At 47.0% G+C, this 19,764-nt stretch overlaps 1 protein-coding gene and 1 pseudogene across 1 annotated transcript; both read left to right on the top strand.

Annotated features, from left to right (window-relative positions):
• Window positions 1-1,357: 1,357 nt before the first annotated feature.
• LOC122493473 lies at window positions 1,358-1,884 on the top strand (annotated as a pseudogene).
• Window positions 1,885-9,907: 8,023 nt separating this feature from the next.
• On the top strand, window positions 9,908-19,044 carry ARL10 (ADP ribosylation factor like GTPase 10). Its single transcript, XM_043597545.1, has 4 exons — window positions 9,908-11,304; window positions 11,984-12,185; window positions 14,951-15,126; window positions 16,806-19,044. Exons 1-4 carry the CDS (start codon window positions 10,840-10,842, stop codon window positions 16,977-16,979), a joined length of 1,017 nt encoding a protein of 338 aa, XP_043453480.1. The 5' UTR covers window positions 9,908-10,839; the 3' UTR covers window positions 16,980-19,044.
• Window positions 19,045-19,764: the final 720 nt, after the last annotated feature.

The raw sequence follows: 19,764 nt of genomic DNA, 5'->3' as shown, positions 1-19,764 counted from the left end.
TAAGTTGAACAACATGAGGTAAACTTCAGAAGAAATGTCACAATAGCACAGGTATGTACAATCTTCTTGTTTGTTATTTTGTGGGAATAATAACAGGACCCCATGGCCATATATATATATTTAAATATATATGTGTATATGTGTGTGTGTATATATACATACATATATATATATGTGTGTATATGTATATATATATATATATATATATATGTATATATATATATATATTTTAGTGGGATGGATTTCCCCAACAATTGTATATAAAAAGACTTTTCTCACTATAAACCTAGCAATAGATAAAGACTATAGCGCTTTATTAATTATTCACTTGAGGCTGGGTTAATTCATCAATCTCTAAGTGAATATACAAACCAGATCCTACCTAAACCTGATTTGACAGTTACTAGAAACCTACCCCATAAAAACCCAGGAGTCCTGGGCGAAAGTCTAATACAGCAGGGGATTTAATTCCAAAATGGAAGGACCCCTACTGGGGTCATATTGTGTACTTCCACTGCAATAAAGTTAGACGGGCATTCTTCATGGGCTCACATACCCAGAATAAAAACTGTACCTCCTTCACAGGAAACCGATGAGCCAACTAATGTGCTTTCTTATTCCTGAAACCTGTGGAAGACCTCAAGCTTCTCCTGTGATGGTTGCACCTTTCTTCTTCATTCTCTTTTTCCCAATTTATACTGATAATTCCTTCTTATAATGGGTCATTCAAAAGGATCACCAAAGACATTTGACTTACAAACCAAAAAGACCCATCTGATTCCTGCTGCCAGTTCCTACTCCCCTCTGAGAAGGAGTAGTAGTAGAAGTAGGGGTAGAAGTAGTAGAAGTACTCCCCTCTGAGAGGCTTCAAGCCTGACATCTAAAAATCTCACTGGCAGTGCTGGCAGACACCGGGTTTGAAATCTGCTATAACCCTTAACCTATAATTGCCTTGTTTCTATATTTCCTTATTGATTACTTATTTGCTTCCTGAACAGAGTCTATGATGGCTATACACAACCTTTACACAGTTAAGGCCTTAAATGGCTCTCAAAATAACACTATATTATTAAATACTAAAATAACTAAAATAAAATTAAACATTAAAATAAAAGCATGAAGCCAATAAAGCCCGTTGGAAATGGTGGCCTGATACCTTGCTTAGAGAGTGCCCAGCAGCCTTATCAGGTGTGTAAAGAATGTCATTTCCTGGCAGGTGCAGGAACCTCAGGATATCTTGGGGACCTCTAGAAGAGGAATTTGCTCTCTACATAGTTCTACAAAAGAGAATGGCATTAGATGTTTTAACTGCTGCACAAGGTGGAACTTGTGCTCTCATAAAAACAATGCTGTGTAGACGCTCTACAAGATGGATTTTCCTGAAGCTGCCAGTTCTTTCAGAACTCATCAAATCGAGGCTGCTCCAACCAGCTCTGCATTTGATGGATTTAAGGCAAATCTTGTCTTTAAGGAGATTGAGAAGAAACTTGAAGACGAAGGGAACTTGAAGAAAACTGGTGGTTTTTCTGTCTTCAAGGTGAAGGATGGCCCTGGGGGTAAAGAAGCCACCTGGATGGTGGATGTGAAGAATGGCAAAGGTCAGTGCTTCCTAACTAGATTGTGACTGCACAATCACAATGGCTGACTCGACTTACTGTCTTTAACGCCTGGTAAAAGGAATCCTCAGTCAGCATTCTTTCAAGGCAAATTGAAAATCACTGACAACATGGGTCTGGCTATGGAGTTGCAAAATCGTCAGCTTCAGTCAGGCAAAGCTAAGCTGTGAGGAACTCCCTTTGCCTATCTTTGAAAATTAAGATAAGGTATATAGATATATATCCATATATTTCATTGTCAGAACTTAGATGGAAATCACACATTGGCAAATAATGTGAGATTTTTTTTTTTTTTAACGTTTATTTATTTTTGAGACAGGGAGAGACAGAGCATGAACAGGGGAGGGTCAGAGAGAGGGAGACACAGATTCTGAAGCAGGCTCCAGGCTCTGAGCTGTCAGCACAGAGCCCAACACGGGGCTAGAACTCACAGACTGTGAGATCATGACCTGAGCCGAAGTCGGATGCTCAACTGACTGAGCCACCCAGGCGCCCCGTGAGATTTGTTTTTAAATGGGTGTGACCAATCCTATTTACCCTGAACTCTGGGTGAATAGAGCCTGCTAGTATATTACTGCTTGCTGAACTGCATACAACTGTGCATTACAAAGTTAATATGTTAATTAAGGTTTGGGGTAAAACTGAGTTTCAGAATAAAATTAGGAACAGCAAGATCTAAAAACAATGTAAACAACGCTCTCATTTTGCTTTAAAGAGCATTCTGCTGAAGACTGAATTTAAGTTTCCCTTGGGAGAACTAGGGAAGAAACCGAATACCACCACTAGGTGGCCAATAATTCGTGTTGTGCACTTAATGTCCTTAACCTATTTTCCATTAATAGTTTTTAAAATTCTGTACTGGGATGTTTAAAAAAACTTAAACTTTGCATTTCATGCTGTCAAAATAGTATTTTCTTCCCAAATCAAAATAATCTGATCAGAGCTGGGGGAAAATTTTTTTAGGTGAATACAGGCCTATTTAAAAAAAAAAAATTTAAGATGAGTTTCCTTCTTGAAAAATCAGTGTATTTATCATAAAACGCTGTTGTTAAAAATAATTGAACAAATAAAGTTTGCTTTGAGATGCACAGTTTTCAAAGTAAAAAAAAACAAAAACAAAAAAACAATGCTGTGTATACATTCCAGATTACCACACGAATATTTCTGAATTTCAAAGCAACATGAATGCTTAAATTGACACTTTTAAAAATCCCTCTCTTTCCTTTAATGATTGGTTAAACATCTAGACTGGGAAATTTTTGTCAACTACCAAGGACTTTTATTGGGGTTTCTTTCTTCTTACTCTAATTATGTTTTGCTGTTTTCTCCCATGTCTCTCCACCTGATGCTAAGACTCCATCACTACAATAACTTCAAGCCAACAGATGATCTTTTCTACTCAAGGAGATTCATACTCATTGTCCACCTTGAATTCAGTTGCTTCCGCCTTTCATAACTCTCCTATACGTCCCCGGACTGACCAATGTTGACCCACAGGTAGGGACATCTCTATACCGCTATTTAGCAGGAAGAAGCTATAGAAGATGAGACCCTCCACCTTCAGCAACTTTAAAGATTTAAAAGTCAAAACTGATTAGGGGGGATCGGACAAGGGACCATAAGGCAAGTTGAGGGCAAAGCACAAGCTAGCACCCCCACTCCCAACCCCTAGGTGGGATACGTGTGATTCCTCAGGCACTCCTGGATGCCCAAGAACAAAGGAAAGGAAACAAATAGGAAACTGACAGAGATCACAGTCATGAGGGCATGAGTCTCCATCAGTTTACAAATATCTTAGTAAATTACAAGAAAAAGGCATTCATTTCAATAGCCTAATCTCCAGAAACCTATAGACTCGGTTTCCTGGAGCCCCTAATATCACCCTCCCCTCCATAGTGATGTGGAGAACAAAGGCAAGAAGGAAATGGCAGGGAAAATTAAATTTCTTTATAACTGCAGCCCATTGACAAATACTTGAGGCAAATACAGAGTATAACATTTCTCTAGGAACCCCCTACTGTCATAATGCTAATGCATTACTAGAGGGAAAACCACCTTAGTTTGACAATAGCAAGGTCTCCAGTATTTTAAGAGTCCTCTTTAGTGTATCAAAGTCTTTCTGGAGGCCTGCCTCCCTTTTGTCTTTACCTCTCCCAACTCCATAGTATATAACCAGTCACTCTTCACAACCCCAGTGCAGCTCTTTCTGCCCATGGGTCCTGTTCCTGTGCTTTAATAAAATCACTTTTTTGCACCAAAGATGTCTTCAAGAATTCTCTCTTGGCTGGCAGCTCTGGACGCCCCCCCCCCCCCCGCCCCGCCCCACCACCACTCTAAAACCTTATCAACTCCAGTCCGCCCGCTTAACTCACAGAAATCCCTCTTGAATACCTGAAACCAGAAGTTCTAATTTTCTCATCTTTTCACGTTATCTTCATTCTCTCAGTGTCTGTAGGGAACATGCATGAATGCTGATATCTCTCCAGCTTTACTTCTGCCAAGAGTATAGCTATTTCTCAAATGCAGTATGAAAGCGTCGAATGCTTGCCCTGGCTTGGGTCAGTGCTCCCTCCCACTGCAGCCAACCATCTGTGGCCAGGAGCATGCTACATTAGAAAATGTTAGCTTCCCTAGGAATCTCATGACTGGGATGGAAGAGGCATTCCCATAGGAAAAGGGGGAGATGACAGAAAGAATAGATGTCAGCACACAGTAGATGCAATCAGCACCCACTCAACAAAGGGTTGATGAATATTGAAGGGACAGGGATTGTGCTAAGTGCTGGGTGACTCAGTCCTTGCCCTCAGGGCACCTACCTTCTAATGTAGGGGACTGGTGGTAAACTGATATTCATCCAAATTGCCAATTAAACAAATGGTAAAAGGATATGAACAAACACAGAAGAAAACTGGTGAATAAACTGAAAGGGCGGGCCTACGCCGGCCAACTCCATCCTGTTCTGTGTCCTCCACCTTGAGTGACTATGTCCCTGACATGACCCCTTTTCTGGGAAAATCACAGAAACCTCAGACCGCGCCTCCTCCCCTTGAGTAACCTCCCGCTCACCCGTTCAAACTTCCTGATCAAAACACGCCCAGCGACCTGCGTAACAGGACTCCTACCCTTCCCCAGCCAATCGGCTGAGGCCACAGCCGTTACCTCACCAACTGCCCCTAGACCCCTATAAAACCTTTGTGCTTTTGGGGCGCCTGGGTGGCGCAGTCGGTTAAGCGTCCGACTTCAGCCAGGTCACGATCTCGCGGTCCCTGAGTGCGAGCCCTGCGTCAGGCTCTGGGCTGATGGCTCAGAGCCTGGAGCCTGTTTCCGATTCTGTGTCTCCCTCTCTCTCTGCCCCTCCCCCGTTCATGCTCTGTCTCTCTCTGTCCCAAAAATAAATAAACGTTGAAAAAAAAAAAAAACCTTTGTGCTTTTGAAACTCGCTCTCTCTCCCATGTATCTCACCGCTGCGTCGGTGCAGGTAGGGGATTGAGCTCAAACTAGCTCGAATAAAGGCTCTTTTGCTTTTGCATCGGACTCGGCTCCCTAGTGGTCTTTGGGGATCACGAATTCAGGGCATAACAAAACATATAGAAAGTTGCTCAGCCTCACTCCAATAGGAAAAACACCAATAAACAAAGAAATAGAAGCTCATTTCCATCAGATTTGCAAAAAAAATTAAGTTTGATAATACCATACGTTGGCAAGGATATGGGGAAATAGAGACTTAATATGTTTTTGGAATGGATTAAAAATTAGGACAACCATTTGCGAGAGCAATTTGGCAGTATTAACTTTGAAGATGCACAAATAGAATGACTCAGGAATTTTGCTCCCAGGAAATACTTCACACATACATCCCTCACAAATGTGCTCAAGGAGATGCATATAACAATCTTCATTGCATCCCTGTGTGTGAGAGCAAAAACGTGTAGTCAGTCCAACCATTTCAACAACAGAAGAATAAAAAAGTAAACCGTGGGGGCGTCTGAGTGGCTCAGTCCATTAAGTGGCTGACTTTGGCTCAGGTCATGATCTCAACAGTGTGTGAGTTGGAGCCCCACGTCAGGCTCTTGTGCTGGCAGCTCAGAGCCTGCTTCGGATTCTGTGTGTCTCTCTCTCTGCCCCTCCCCCCTTGCCCTCTGTCTCTCTCTCTCAAAAATAAATAAACATTTAAAAAAAAAAATAAACTGCGATATATTCATGCAAGGGAATACTACACAGCATTAGAAATGAAACTAGATCTCCATGTATGACATGGATTAATCTCAAAAACGTCAAGTTGGATAAAAAAAGATAACAGTATGTTACCTGTAGAGGACACTTTTTAGGCAACAGGCTCGAGCATTAGAAACTTGAACAAGGCAAAAGTGTCCACAGTGACCACCAAGCTGACGCAAAAAGGTTTATCAAGTGACCCACCTGGAAATAGCCATAGGCTCTGACCAATTACAACCATGCATAGTTCTTAAGATCACTAAAAAAGGGAAAATTCCATAGGTTCCATACTTCCTCACTCTGCCCTATACCTATAGCCCTTTACCACCACCTCCTGGCAGACAGTCTCTCCTCTGCTGCCCTTCCTGCTCTTTTGCAGTGTATTCAATAAACTTTTATCTCTTTTGTTCTGCCTTGGGTGTATTCTTTCACCATCCATGCCTTGGCCCCCTATCCAATCAGACCATGCCACATCACCATTTATGTATATTATTAAAATTCAAAAAAACAGTTTTGATACGTACATAATAAAAGTATAAAAACATAAATGGGAATGATACACATCAACTTCAGGATAATGGTTATACCTGGAGATAGGAATAGCATCCTAGTTATGTTTGAATTTTTTTTTTAGAGAGAGAGAGCATGCAAGAGCGGGGGGGGGGGGGGGGGGGGGGAGACACAGAGAGACAGAGAGAGAGAGAGAGAGAGAGAGAGAGACAGAGAGAGAGAATGAATCCCAAGCAGGCTCCACATTCAGCACAGAGCCCAATGCAGAGCTCGATACCATGACTGACCCTGGGATCATGACCTGAGCAGAAATCAAGAGTCAGATGTTCAACTGAGTCACCCTGGTGCCCCTGAAAAATCTTTTTAATAAAAAAAGAGAATAAAGCAAAATGCTAAGTCTCAAATTTTGGTCAATACATGGGTATCTGAACATGTTTGTTTGTCATATTTAATAATTTTAAAATTTAAAAACATTGAGTCGATTAATTAAAATGATGAACAACTCCAGATCTCATCTATGTCTGTGAAATTGAAACATCCTAAAATCCAACTGAGGACACATGTGAAAAACTTCAGAACCAATCCTTTGAGTTTCCCTTCTTTTTCAAAAGAAAAGTTGGATAAAATGAGTGGATCTAGATTCCTGGATCTATACAGGGAGAAACAAGGTATCAAAAGTATGGTTTTCAAGACACAGAGACCTGGTTCAAATCATAGCTGCCTTGGTTATTCAATACATGTTCTTGGGTAAACCACTTCCTCCCTCCAAGCTTGTTTCCTCTTTTATGAGATGGAGATAAGCTGGCCAGATGGCAGATAGCACAAGGCAGCCCCAGGTCAGGGATACCTGAGAGCCAAAGGGAAGCTGGCAGATCAGAGAAACCAGCCCTGTGGCCATCAGAAGAGGGCTGGGCTTGGGTGTAAACAATGGCAACCCATTACAGAAGAGGCCAGAGCTCTAAGAAGGGAATCAGGCCCTGTTGGGTTTCGGACAGATGTACCCCTTCTTCCCCCCGTTGCCCTGGGGAGACCTTGGCCAGCCCTATCACCATTACTGCAGGTTGAGAAGACACTGGCTGGGTGGCTGGGTAGGCACCTGCTCTACCTCAAGAACTAACTACAGTGTAGTGAACCAGCTTGCACCTTAGCAGCCTCTCTTCCACCACTCCTCTTCCCTCTCCCTGTACCCAAGCACTAAGTTAAAGCGATCAGAGGCGGCAACTTCTAGTAAGAGTCTTACCTGGGCCAAGAAAGTTATAGAGAGGTTCTCCAGGGATGCAGTTGTCTGCTCAGGATTATACCAACTAGGGGTGTAGACTATACACCAGAGAGCCTCCTTCCCAACTCACCAGGAATTCTTCAAGTTACACTTGGACTATGCCACCTCCCCTAGGCATTTTAGTCTCCAGGCCTCTCCTGGCCCCAAGGAAAGAGGAGCTCACAGGGACAGATAAGAGAGGTCTGAGGGGCACACACCCAACAAGAGAAAGACAACATACAGGACTATCTTACCCAGACACACCAGAGTTAATAGACTAGGCAGGGCAACAACTGAAAATAAGCATTTTAAGTATTATTCTAAAAAAGAAAAGAGAGGACTTTGGAAATATGAAGGGGGAAACAAGAAATCATAAACAAGAACCAACTACAGAACCCGATGTGAAAAATGTAGATTAAATAAAGCCCTCAAAGGCTGTGGTGAATAGCAGAGTGGATATACCCAAGGACGAAATAAGCAAGTGTGAAGATCAGGTTCAGAAAATTGCCTTAAAAGCATAACAAAGGTATAACTGAAAGGCAGAAGGTTAAGCCAGTGCTGTCTGAAGCTGGCTACTTCTGAATGATATGGTGTATGATATAATGAGTGGACCCTTTGGTCAAGGGTCCTGCCTTTCACTGTATAGTGGGTCCCCTCATTGTATGCTATGTTGTTTGTGACTACTTCCTGTGGATTGGGCAGGCATACTGTGGTTCCCCAGATAGTGATGAAAAAAAAAAAAAAAAGGATGGAAGGAAAGAGGGAAGGAAGGAAAGAAGGAAGAAAGGAAGGAAGGAAGGAAGGAAGCTATAAAAGGGGTGAACACAAATATACCCTGGACTTTAGGAACAAAAGTGCACAAGAATGCAAATGGCACCAGGATTCCAGCTCTACCTTCTTTCTTTGTTTTTCCTGCTCTACCTCAATCTCTTTGACCTGAAGCCTTCTTCTCTACAGATGGGGAAAATGGCTGCCTATAGCTGATAAGTTTTACATCTTTATCCACCCAAGACAGATTGATCTCAACACTCTGCTTACCAAATTTAAGAATCTCACGAAAGGATCTTCTTTGTCCAGCTTGATCCAAGTCATTACCCTGGGACTAATCATTTGTGCCAAGAATCATATAAACATGGTAGGTTTCCAGTTAATTCAATCATTAGGGAAACAATTCTCAGGAGATGAAGACAAATGTTTGCATAGAAGTACACTTTACACCAGAACAAAGCCTGATATATAGTAGGTGACCATTAAATGTCAGTTCCCTGCTGCCCTTCTTGCACCATCATCAGAGACATGTAGTACTTATCCTGGTAGAGATGGGGAGCCACTAAGGAATTTTAAGCTAAAGATGACATTGTCGGCTTTTGTTTTGTTAAGACTACTGTGTAGCAATATGGAAGTTGGACTGTGTAAGGAAAGTTGGCAGTGTTTACCTGTAATCTTTAGGGGCGCCTGGGTGGCTGAGTCGGTTAAACGTCCAACTTCAGCTCAGGTCATGATCTCATGTTCGTGGGTTTGAGCCCCATGTTGGGCTCTGTGCTGACAGCTTAGAGCCTGGAGCCTGCTTCAGATTCTGTGTCTCCCTCTCTCTCTCTCTGCCCCTTGCCGCTCATGCTCTGTCTCCCTCTGTCTCAAAAATAAACATTAAAAAAAATTTTTTTAAGAATTTAATCTTTAATTGTAGAATATCCAGATGGGGTTATGATTGAAGAGGAATTAACATCACTCAGAGATGGATATATTGACTATTGGGACTTTGTCTTCCCTTTTTTCAGAAGGTAAAGGGTGACTATTTTTATGATGGATATATATCATGTAAGTGGAAGCACAAAGTTTAAAATGGATATAAGAGTAAAACTGGATGCAAAGGGGTGGACTGTGCTGGTCATGTGCCTGTTTACTTATGGCTCCATCCCTCACCCTTCACCTGCCCTGCTCTGTATCTAACTCCTGACAATCCCATTTCCAAAATTTCCTTGCCAAATAGTCCAGTTAGTTTCAGCTAATGGCAGCCAATGCCAGGTAAAAGGAGATTGAAAAGGATTGGTCAGAGAGGAGGGAAAAGATCAAGAAAAAAATGTGTCATAGAAGCCAAGGGAGGAGCACATGCAATTCATTCAATTCTGCAAATATCTAAGTGTGACCTCTGGGCTTCAGTCAGACTGAGCACATCAGACCCCAAGATGACAAAGGCCTGGTCAACATCCTCAAGTGGAGTGGCAGAAAAATTTTCAGGCAGAAACTGTGACAAAACAGGGTGACTGAACTCCAGCTGAGGAAAAAAAACAAAACGAAAAAAGAAACCTAAAAAAAATTTTTTTTTCTGACTGCAAAGTTCTGGTTAAATTCACTGATAATAACTTTTCTCTTTGGGAACTTTGCAATCCTGTTTTACCAAGGAGGTGATCCCTCAAGCAGTGAGCTGGCACCCTGGCCAGGTTTTGAATGGCATCTCTGCTAAGACTCTATTTAACGGTGTTAAATGGTGCAAGGAGGTCGAGCAAAATAAGAGCTAAGATGTTACCAACAGATTTAATAAAGAGGGATTTGTTAGAGACCCAGGTGAGAGAAGTTTCTCTGAGTGGGCGGGGCGTGGAATAGGAAATGCATATTATCCAGAAGTAGGGCTGTAATAGAAAGGAGAGGAGGTAGCCAGTGAGGGAGGACAGTTTCCCAAACAAGAGAGATCTGAGCATACCTGTGAATGACTACAAGAGTCCCGGGTCAACTAGATGGCTTGGGGTTGCTTACAATAAAGACACCTATTCACCGTGCAGCCCCTCATGGAGTTCTTCTTTGAAGTACCTCAGGATGTTTCTCCTGCTACACCTGGAAACCTTGGCAGTCACTGGAAGTCACAAAAGACTAGGTGATTAGGAGATCTAAACACTGCCTTCTGATCCTGCCTGCTTCGTTCGCATGCCCAAGACCCCAAGAGAGCAGAACCGCTGGGGTCTGAGAAGCAGCCAACGGAAGGTAGAGTACCAAGCGTCTGGGATCCAGGCTGCAGTCCCGCCTCTGACACTCCATAACCTGATACCCCGTAGCCTTGTGACTTGTCTTAATTTGTTCCCCGAGGGATGCCCAGAAAACACCTTTTGGGTTTGAGTGCAGTCTCTACCAATGCACTACAATGCGACCTGGGGCCTCGGTTTTTCCTTCTAGGAAGCCCTGCTTTACAGAGTAACCGAGAACAGCGGTCAACTGACCACTAGGCATACAGTAAGTGCTCGAGAAATGCCAATATCACCGTCTCCCATTACGCCCAGGTACAGCCTCTCGCTCCACACCGCACCTTGCAGCGGGGGCGGGAGGTCCCCGCGCTCTGGTCGGCTAGCCCACTCCCGCTGCCCCGGCGCGGGCCGCCTGTCGCTGACAGCAGCGGTGCATTGTGGGCCTTGTAGTGCGGGGCTGGGGTTGGGTGGGTGGGCGCGGCCGCGGCAGTCGCAGTGGGGCCATCTTCCGCGGGCCGGCTGGTTCGGCCTGTGCAGCCCGCACCCGCGCCCTTCGCCCGGCCCGATGGCTCCGCGGCCGCTGAGCCCCTTGGTGCTGGCGCTGGGCGGCGCCGCGGCCGTGCTGGGCTCAGTACTCTTCATCCTCTGGAAGGCCTACTTCGGGCGCGGACGGGAGCGGCGCTGGGACCGGAACGAGGCCTGGTGGGGCGCGGAGCCTCCTCGCCTCCCTGAGTGGGACGAGTGGGACGTGAGTGCCGGGCCGGGGTCTGTATCTCCGCACGTGCAGCTGAGGGGTGTGACGCGGCCCCGCGAGGCCGGAAGCGCCTGGGTCCGGGACTTGGCGCCACAGCCCGCTAGCCCCTCGCGAAAGGGCGCGCGGCGGGCAGCCAGGCAGTCGTGAGTCCCGGAACCGAGAGATGGGTGGGCATTTCAGGGAGTGTTTGGCACCGCCCTGTGCTGCCGCGGGACCCGGGCTTCCTCGTGGGCGCCAGAGCTCCGTGGGCGCGGCCCCGGAGTGATGTCGGGCCCGCGCCCTGTCCAGCCCGCGCTCGCCGGGCGCCTGCGCAGTACGCACAGCCCGCGGCCTGGGGCATGCTGGGAGAGGCCTCCGCCCCCTTCCCGGCCCCTGGCCGAATTGCGAGTGTTTCCCTGTCCGTGGTACCTACGATCCTGGGTCGCGGGGATTGCCAGTCTGAGGAGGCTGAGACTTCGCGAGAAGGAATTTCACCGAGGTCACTCAGGGAAAGCCAGGAGAATAGGGTTTGGGATTCAGGGCTCCAAAGGCAGCGCTGGTCTCACTGCACCAGACCATGCCTGTCTGCCCGTTGACGGGTGGGGAGCGGGATGGACGCTTTGGTGTCTTCGGTCTTCTTTTAGGGAGGGTCCGGAGGGAGGGTGCCGGCCGCAACCTGACCTGTACTCCACAGCCTGAAGACGAGGAGGACGAAGAGCCGGCGCTGGAGGAGTTGGAGCAGCGTGAGGTGCTGGTGCTGGGGCTGGATGGCTCAGGGAAGAGCACGTTCCTGCGCGTGCTGTCTGGGAAGCCACCGCTGGAAGGCCACATCCCCACCTGGGGCTTCAATTCTGTGCGGCTGCCCACCAAGGACTTCGAGGTGGACCTGCTAGAGAGTGAGCAGACCCCTCCTCCGCCGCCCCCCCCCCCCATCTCCCCATCACCTCAGCTGGACCCAAGCGGGGGATCTTTGCCTGGGGGTGGCTCCAGCATGCATATCTAAGCAGGACACGTCCCTGTATGACATTCTTCCCCTGCCTCTCTGGGGCACAAATATAGTCCAAGCTCTGTCTTCTGAAGCGATGGGCCGTTCATGATCAGGCAACTCCAGCTTGGTCACTGCCTGTCCCTCACCCCTACTGAAGCTCACATGCCTAACACTGAGATATCAAAAGCTAAAGTTTCCTGTATGCCAAGCACTTGACAGGCATTATTATGTAATAAAATCCTCCCAACAATTCCAACAAACTGGAAACAGTCATTATCCTTGTTACATGCATGAGGAAAGGGAGGCCCAACAAGTTAAATAATTTATCTTGGCTCACCCAGCTTGCCAGTCTGCTAATGCAGACTCTGACTCTAAGCTCTCGATGTTAAGTACCATGCTACATTGCTTGTTTCTGAAGGGTGCTTGCTATTTTCTTCTGCCCTTTGCACTGTTCCCTCAGTCTGGAAAGCCCTTCCCCTTGATAAACTGCTACACCTTCAAGATTTAGGTCAAATATGATATCCTGTGAAGCCATCTCTGACTCCCAGGCTAGGTTAAGGGCTCTTCCTCTGAGCTGGCTTTTGCCACATACCAGGCTGTGTCCGTAACTAAGCATCTGGGACACAGATGGGTCTGATCCAGTCTGGCCCCTAGGGCCCAGCCTCAAGCAGATACCTGGGAGAGCTTGTTGAGTGATCAGAGGGGGTCTGGGCAGCGCCTATCCTCAGTGTTAGGCTTTTTGGGATCCCAGGAGAGGGTTGGCTGAGGGGGTATTGAGAGGACAGCAGTACTTAGCCACGTGTGTCTAGCTACAGACTTGGAGGGGAGGGACAAATGGACTTCTTGCCAGCCACAGGACTCAGGCCATAAAGATTGGGTAGGTTTAGTTAAGCGTTATGTAGTAAGATCAGACTCTGAGGGCCTACCTGTTGGCCTGAATGGGCCCAGTTCTTCTGGTCTCAGGCACTTGCTTGCTGGCCTGTCCTGGCTATATCTTTCCTCCCTGATTGTGGCAAACATTGATATCCACCTGGAATTTGGTTCTTTAAACAAGATTTTCCCCATCCCTGGAAGAAGGGGTTTGGTGTTTTCATGTTACCCAAGAGTCTGACTGGTTACAATCCAGGTTTGATAGGTCACTCCTGGATTCAAATTCAGATCTCCCATTCAAGTCCTAGAGTTTTCCCTTCCCACAACACTCACATGGCTGTGGTCTCCAATGCCTGGCCTGGAGCCCAGCCAAGGATGGGCCCTTCGTGGATCTTTGATGACTCTTTCCGTCCCCCCCACTTCGTATACCTCTTTTATTAGCTAGTTCTTTCAGCTTTATTTTCCAATAGATTCTGCATCTGTCCACTTTCCCCCACTTCCACCACTGCCTGTTTGATCCAAGCCACCATCATCCCAGTACTATAATAGCCCCTGTGCTGGTCTTTCTGCTTCCACTTCTGTCCCCAATGTCAGCCAGCAGTATCTTTCAGACACCCATGTCACGCTTGCTTAAAACCCTTAAGGGGATCCCCAGCAGCCTCACTGTAGCCTTACAGCCCCTGTGTGTTCAAGCCCTGGCCAACCTTAATGGTTGTGGCTTCTTCCTCCCTCCCTCAGCCATCCTGGCTGCCTTCTGTTTCTCAAACACAGTGTTCTTGCTCTTCCTTCTGCTTGTAATGCTTTTCTCTGCCTCTTCCCTTAGCTAGCTCCTTTTCATTAGTCCAGACTCAGCTCATATGCTGCTTCCTCGGGGAGACCTTCCCAGATGACCCAAACCAAAGCCACCCTCAGCCATTTTCACTTTTTCTATTTGATTTCCTTCCCTTCTGAAATGTGCTTATGTGTTACTGCTGTGTCCGTCTTGGTTACAGAGGGAGCTCCTTGAGAGCAGGGCCCTGTCTGCCTTGCTCACCTCTGTATCCCCAGCACCCAGATCAGTGCTTGGCACCTAGTAAGCACTCAGTAAATACTTGTTGAGTGCCTGCTATGTGCCAGGCATTGTGCTGAGGGCTTTGGGGGGGATCCAGATGTAAACAGCTCTAACTCTCAAAGAGCATAGAGTCCACAAGTATCAGAAATATATTCAGCAACACTAGGATGTGGTGTGACTAATGGGGACTGTGCAAAGGGACAGAAAGGAATAAGAAGGCAACCCAGGGTACTGTGTGGGCAGCCATGTGGTGGTAGGACTGAGTGTGGTGTTTGCAAGGAAAGAAAATGGGGTGGCCAGACTGAACAAGAGACACTGAAGGGAGAATGGCTGTGCACAGGCTGGGCAGGGAGTCCTGGCTTCTGACCACACCATTACTGGCCAGGGAGGAAGCTAGGAATTGGCAGGAAGCAGCCCAGGAAAAAGAACTAGAGAGTACTATTTAATGAGCACCTTGTAGGCCAGCCCTGTGAAAGGTGCATTGCGTGTGGTACCTTGGGTTTTGCCACAACCTATTAGTAGGTAAGTTCAGTGAGGAGGAGAATGCTGCTGCTTGAAGGCAGTGACTTGCCCAGGGAGCCCTAGCTGTCAGAGCCCGAGCTAACCAGGTCTGATTGGCTCCAGAACAGGTTGTCTTTTCCTTGCCCCTGGCTGATGGAGCCTTGGGAAGCCAGAAGAGGGGTGGTCTTGAGGCTGTATGTACAGAGCTGGGGCCTGGGGAGGCTCTGAGCTGGCCCCTGGCCTCTCCTCAGTCGGTGGCAGTCAGAACCTACGCTTCTACTGGAAGGAGTTTGTGAATGAAGTAGACGTGCTGGTGTTCCTGGTGGACTCGGCTGACCGGCTGCGGCTGCCTTGGGCCCGGCAGGAACTGCACAAGCTGCTGGACAAGGACCCTGACCTGCCTGTCGTCGTCGTGGCCAACAAGCAGGTGAGAGCCATGGGAGGCTGGCTTAGGCCAGTTGGGCTTGATCCACTGATCCCTGGGCAGGGGCAGGGAGCACAGGAGAGAGATTCAGGCCCAAGTCCATGACCCGGAGCACTTGGCTGAGATTCTGTCCCGTGCTTTTCATCCTGTGCTTTTTCCTCATCCCTGACCCTCGTCCTCTATCTGCCTTCCTCTTTGTCTCCCTGCCACCTACCATCCTGGAGAAATGAGAAAAATAATGATTAAGCATCCACTACATGTCAGTCAGGTATGGTTTTGAAGAGCATTTCATATTATGCTTCTAATTGACCCTACTAGGTATGGGATACTATTCCCATTTTACAAATTGGGAATCTGAAGCTTGAGGTTTTTTAATCTCCCCAAGGCTGTACACTTTGAAAATAGTGGAACTGGGATGTCTAAATCCAAAACTTGTGCCTTTTCTGCATTGCCATATCCTTGTAACTTCCAGCTCTAGATCTGAGAGGTGAAGCTGGGAAGTAGTAAGTTGAGCCGATTGAAATGACAATATTATAAGTGTGCCTACAGTGTGCCAGGCTAACCACCTGACAATCATGACCTCACTTAAATCCTGCAAAACCCTATGATTGGCCTTGTTATTATCCCTCAATGCCCAGAGTTACAGCTGGTATGTGGTAAAGGCAGGACTTGAACTCAGATCTTCCTCAAAGATCCTTCTTAACCACACTATACCTCTCCTGGGCCTTTGGCCAGACCTAAGCTGCCCTTCTCAGTACCTACCAAGTTAAGCTTTGCCACGGTACAGAGTTCTGTGATTTTTCCTGTGGCCTGGCCCATGTCCCTGAGAACTGTGGCACATGTTCCCAACCTGTCTTGAAGAGAAGCTGTACGTCTTTGATCCCAGTTTCCCTTGCCTGTCAGGAAATACTTGACAATCATTTCTAAATATGCCCATATGTCCTGATTTTCCTGGGATGGTCCCCATTTATGCCTGTTGTTCTGGTATAATTATTAATAGTGCCCACTTTGAGTCTCAGAAGTACCCTGGTTTGGATGATGAATTATATCATCATTCTACTCATAATTTATGGCAATATAGAACCTACAGGAGACAACACCTAAGGTCCCATGAATTCTCCAAGAATTATTTTAATTTGGGGCCAGGGCTGAAATTAAAATGTACCCTCACCAGCCATGCTCTGCAGTGGCTTCTTTTTTCCTCAGCCAGTGTCTAGGAGTCTGGGGCAGATAAGGCCCTTGTCTGGAAATGATCCTAGTATAAGATCTCCCCACTACTGAGTTTAGGAAACTGAGCTAGGATTCCTGTAAGGGGTATAGCCTTGGTTATCAGCCCAACCTGGCTTTGTCACTGTGTCCTTAGCTAAATACCTTCACCTCCCTGAGTCCATTTCCTCAGCAGTTCAGTGCAGACTGTGAGAATCAAATAAGTCTAAGCACCTCTTACAATGCCTGGCTTAAAGGAAGTGCCATCTCTTACCACATTGGCTGGTGATGGTATGAAAAGAGGTTGGTACCAAGGAAAGACGGAAAAGAGTTTAGACAAAGGGGCCCAGAGGCCACTTCTGGGAACTTAGGACCCAGCGTTCCCCGGGTAGCCAAACAGTTCTTTCCATGGATGACAGCATGGGTGCTGGGAAACTGTCAGCTCTGTTCCAACTAGCCTCTCCATCTCCTCCCAGGACCTGAGTGAGGCCATGAGCATGGTGGAGCTGCAGCAGGAACTGGGCCTGCAGGCTGTCGATAGCCAGCGGGAGGTGTTCCTCTTGGCAGCCAGCATCGCCCCTGCAGGACCTGGCTTTGAAGACCCCGGCACCGTGCATATCTGGAGACTGCTCTTGGAGCTTCTCTCCTAGGCTGGCCCCCACCTGCTCACGCACCCAACCCTGGAGACCCCCGTTCTGCCACTCCTGCTTCTCTATTGCCAGCCTGTGCCTGAGGCGGGAGCTGTGTGGCAACTCTTCCCTTCTCTCCTCCCATGCTCCAGAACAGGGCCTGAGCAAGGCCAAGAACCACACAGAGGCCTTCCTGGTGAGGCCGTGAGGCTGAAGTGGGGAGGCAGGTGGGGCAGACAGTGGAAGAGCATAGTGTCTGGCTCACTCCAGGCTGGAAGTGGATCCAATTGTCACCAGTGAAGGCCTGCACCCTCCTTCTCTGATGTGTAAAGCAAGGTGCTCAGTGGGCTCAGTTCTCACCACTGCAGGTTGTGGTGACTGAGAACCAGTATAGTGTCAGAAGTACTCCCAGTCTGAACCATTCCCTCCTGCAGACTTCACGCCCCTCTCATGCAGGCAGGTTCTGGGCGGTACACAGTGAGCCGTGGCTCCAAGGCCTACGATGTCCTGCAGCCCCAGTTCTGCCCAGCTGGGTCATGGCCTTGTGCTATCTCTGCCTCTCTGGCCTTGGGGCCATCATTTTTAAAGAGAGGTGATTTCCATGGGGTTTTGTTTTTTTTTTTTTCTGACTTGGAAATACATTTTCCAGCCATGAAGGTAAGAAGTGCTAGAACGAACCTGGAGATCCTAGCAAGCTTTCTGAAACCTCCTGCTTCTGCAAGCCAAGGCCTGCCTGCCAGACTATAGGACCAAGTGGTATTCACCCCCAATCAAAAAAACTAAAGGCTTTTTTCCCCCTAATCTGGACACACAAGCTGCTGCTCTTGCACTAACTGTGCCAATGCCCATGTTTACAGAAGTCTGGGGGAGGAACCCATGTCCCTGGGGAGACAACTGTCAACTGGAGCTGGGTGTTGGCCTCAGAACTGCGTTTTAATTATTTATTTATTTATAAAAGGAACAGGCCAAAGTTTTAGGTTCTGTTTCTAGGTGCTGTTATCAGAACCCCAGATGACTGTCATGGAAAACTTGTGTCTTTGAGGAAAATAGCTGGAATTGTGAGGCAATGTGATAACCTCCACATGTCAGTGGAGACAAAGCTCTAGCTTCCCCCTATCATTTACAGCCGTATGCAGTATCATACTTCACATTAATCCACATGAACTTAAACTCCACCACCTGGCCTGATAAGTCAAAAGGACACACCTCCTTCTGTGTAGATGGTGACTCTAGGAGAGGAAATTTGAATCATGTAAATCCAGGCAAAAAGAAATGGGAATTAGCAGATCAGCCAACAGGGGTACTTTGGGTACCTCACTCAGCCTTTCTGGACCTGCTGATTCCTGAGCTAAAGCAAAGTTGGACAGAATTTCTGGGTTTTCTCCAGTGCACACTCCAGGGTTCTCCTGTTTCCGGTGACCAGCCAGTTTGTCACTATTGACACTTCTCTTTAGTGCAGGCAAAAGAAGGAGCCTTTTGTCTGTCAGGGGCCACTGAGTAATCAGTAGCCACAAATGGACTTTTTTTTTTAGAGGTCATATCCAACTCCGTTTGCTTTTTAATTGAGAATACAGATTATGTGCCTTCATTTCATTTGACATTTACTCCGTGTGCTTCAGTTCCATGCTGTGGCCTATGTGAGAAAAGGCACAGGGAGGGAGGGTGGGGAGGGAACCCCCCAAATCCAGAAGTGTGATTACTGGAACAGTGGCCTACCATGCTCTTGGGCTGTAGGTATATCAACAGAATCACTGTTATTTGAAATCCTGATTAATGTTCGCAGAAGAAAGAGATTTGTTTGCTTTTACTTAAAATATTTAAGGAATGACTTGGCTTTTAAAGAGTAGCCTTTGAAACTTTTTCGACAAATTTTCATTTTGACATTGAAAGATTATAAAACTACTTCTCTGTTCTTTGAACTCCTGGTTCTCCAGTGCTTGACATTTACCTTTGGAACCAGCAGTGTTGTAGGGGATCCTTTTCTAATTAAGATCTGCCTTTGGTCTAATGAGTATCATTATGTAATACAATTTTCAAAGTCTCCAGTGAGGGCAGTGAACTTGAATAAAGAGTTTAACTAACTATATCTACTTGAGCAACTTTTGAAGACCACTCCCAGAACAGACAGGTCCCAGTGGTACACCAGAAGAGACACCACCGGGGGGCGCTGAAGGTCCAGAGTACCACCCCTCTGATACTTGTGCAGAATATAGATGTTCTCTTGGCCTGTGAGTGTGCCTCATCACATTTGTGGCTGACAGCTGTGCTCTGGTAGGGTCGTTGGCCTATCCTCCAGGCAGAGTGCCAACAGTGCTTATCTGCTCTGGTTTCTGCCAGGATTAGACCAGATGAAGTCGAGGAGTGGGGCTCTCTTACGAACAGCTACATGCCTGGCCTGTGGTGCTCTTGCCCAGTTGCTCCCGAATGTGACTTTCTGATTCACAAGCCCAGATCACCTGCTCCTGGGACCCAGCCATTATCTGGAGTTCATCTCAAAGTTTTCTGAGCTAGCCTGGGTGACACTGCCCCCACCCCACTCCACCCCACTGCCCCAACACTACAGCTCCCAACCTACCTGAGCGTGGGTTAGAGGTCAAATGTCAGCAGCTGTCCTAACAAAGGCAGCTGGAAGGTAGGAAGGCTCTGGGTCTGAGAGAACAGATGGGCACTCCACATCAAAGGGAAGCCTCTGCTTCTGCTTGCCTGTTGAACCTATGCCTCATCATTCACCCTGGCCCTAAGGGCTTCTGTTTTTAAGAATTACTTAATGCAATGTGGCTTCTGGTTTTCCATTCTCTGACCTGCT

The sequence above is a fragment of the Prionailurus bengalensis genome, chromosome A1, assembly GCF_016509475.1.
Source record: "Prionailurus bengalensis isolate Pbe53 chromosome A1, Fcat_Pben_1.1_paternal_pri, whole genome shotgun sequence".
Taxonomy (NCBI): Eukaryota; Metazoa; Chordata; class Mammalia; order Carnivora; family Felidae; genus Prionailurus; species Prionailurus bengalensis.
This window is presented reverse-complemented; position numbering and strand designations above follow the sequence as displayed.

Coding starts and splice junctions, on each gene's coding strand:
- ARL10 (XM_043597545.1), top strand. CDS start 10,840: ATGCCAATATCACCGTCTCCCATTACGCCCAGGTACAGCCTCTCGCTC. Junction 11,305..11,983: donor CTGAGTGGGACGAGTGGGAC/GTGAGTGCCGGG, acceptor TGTACTCCACAG/CCTGAAGACGAGGAGGACGA. Junction 15,127..16,805: donor TCGTCGTGGCCAACAAGCAG/GTGAGAGCCATG, acceptor ATCTCCTCCCAG/GACCTGAGTGAGGCCATGAG.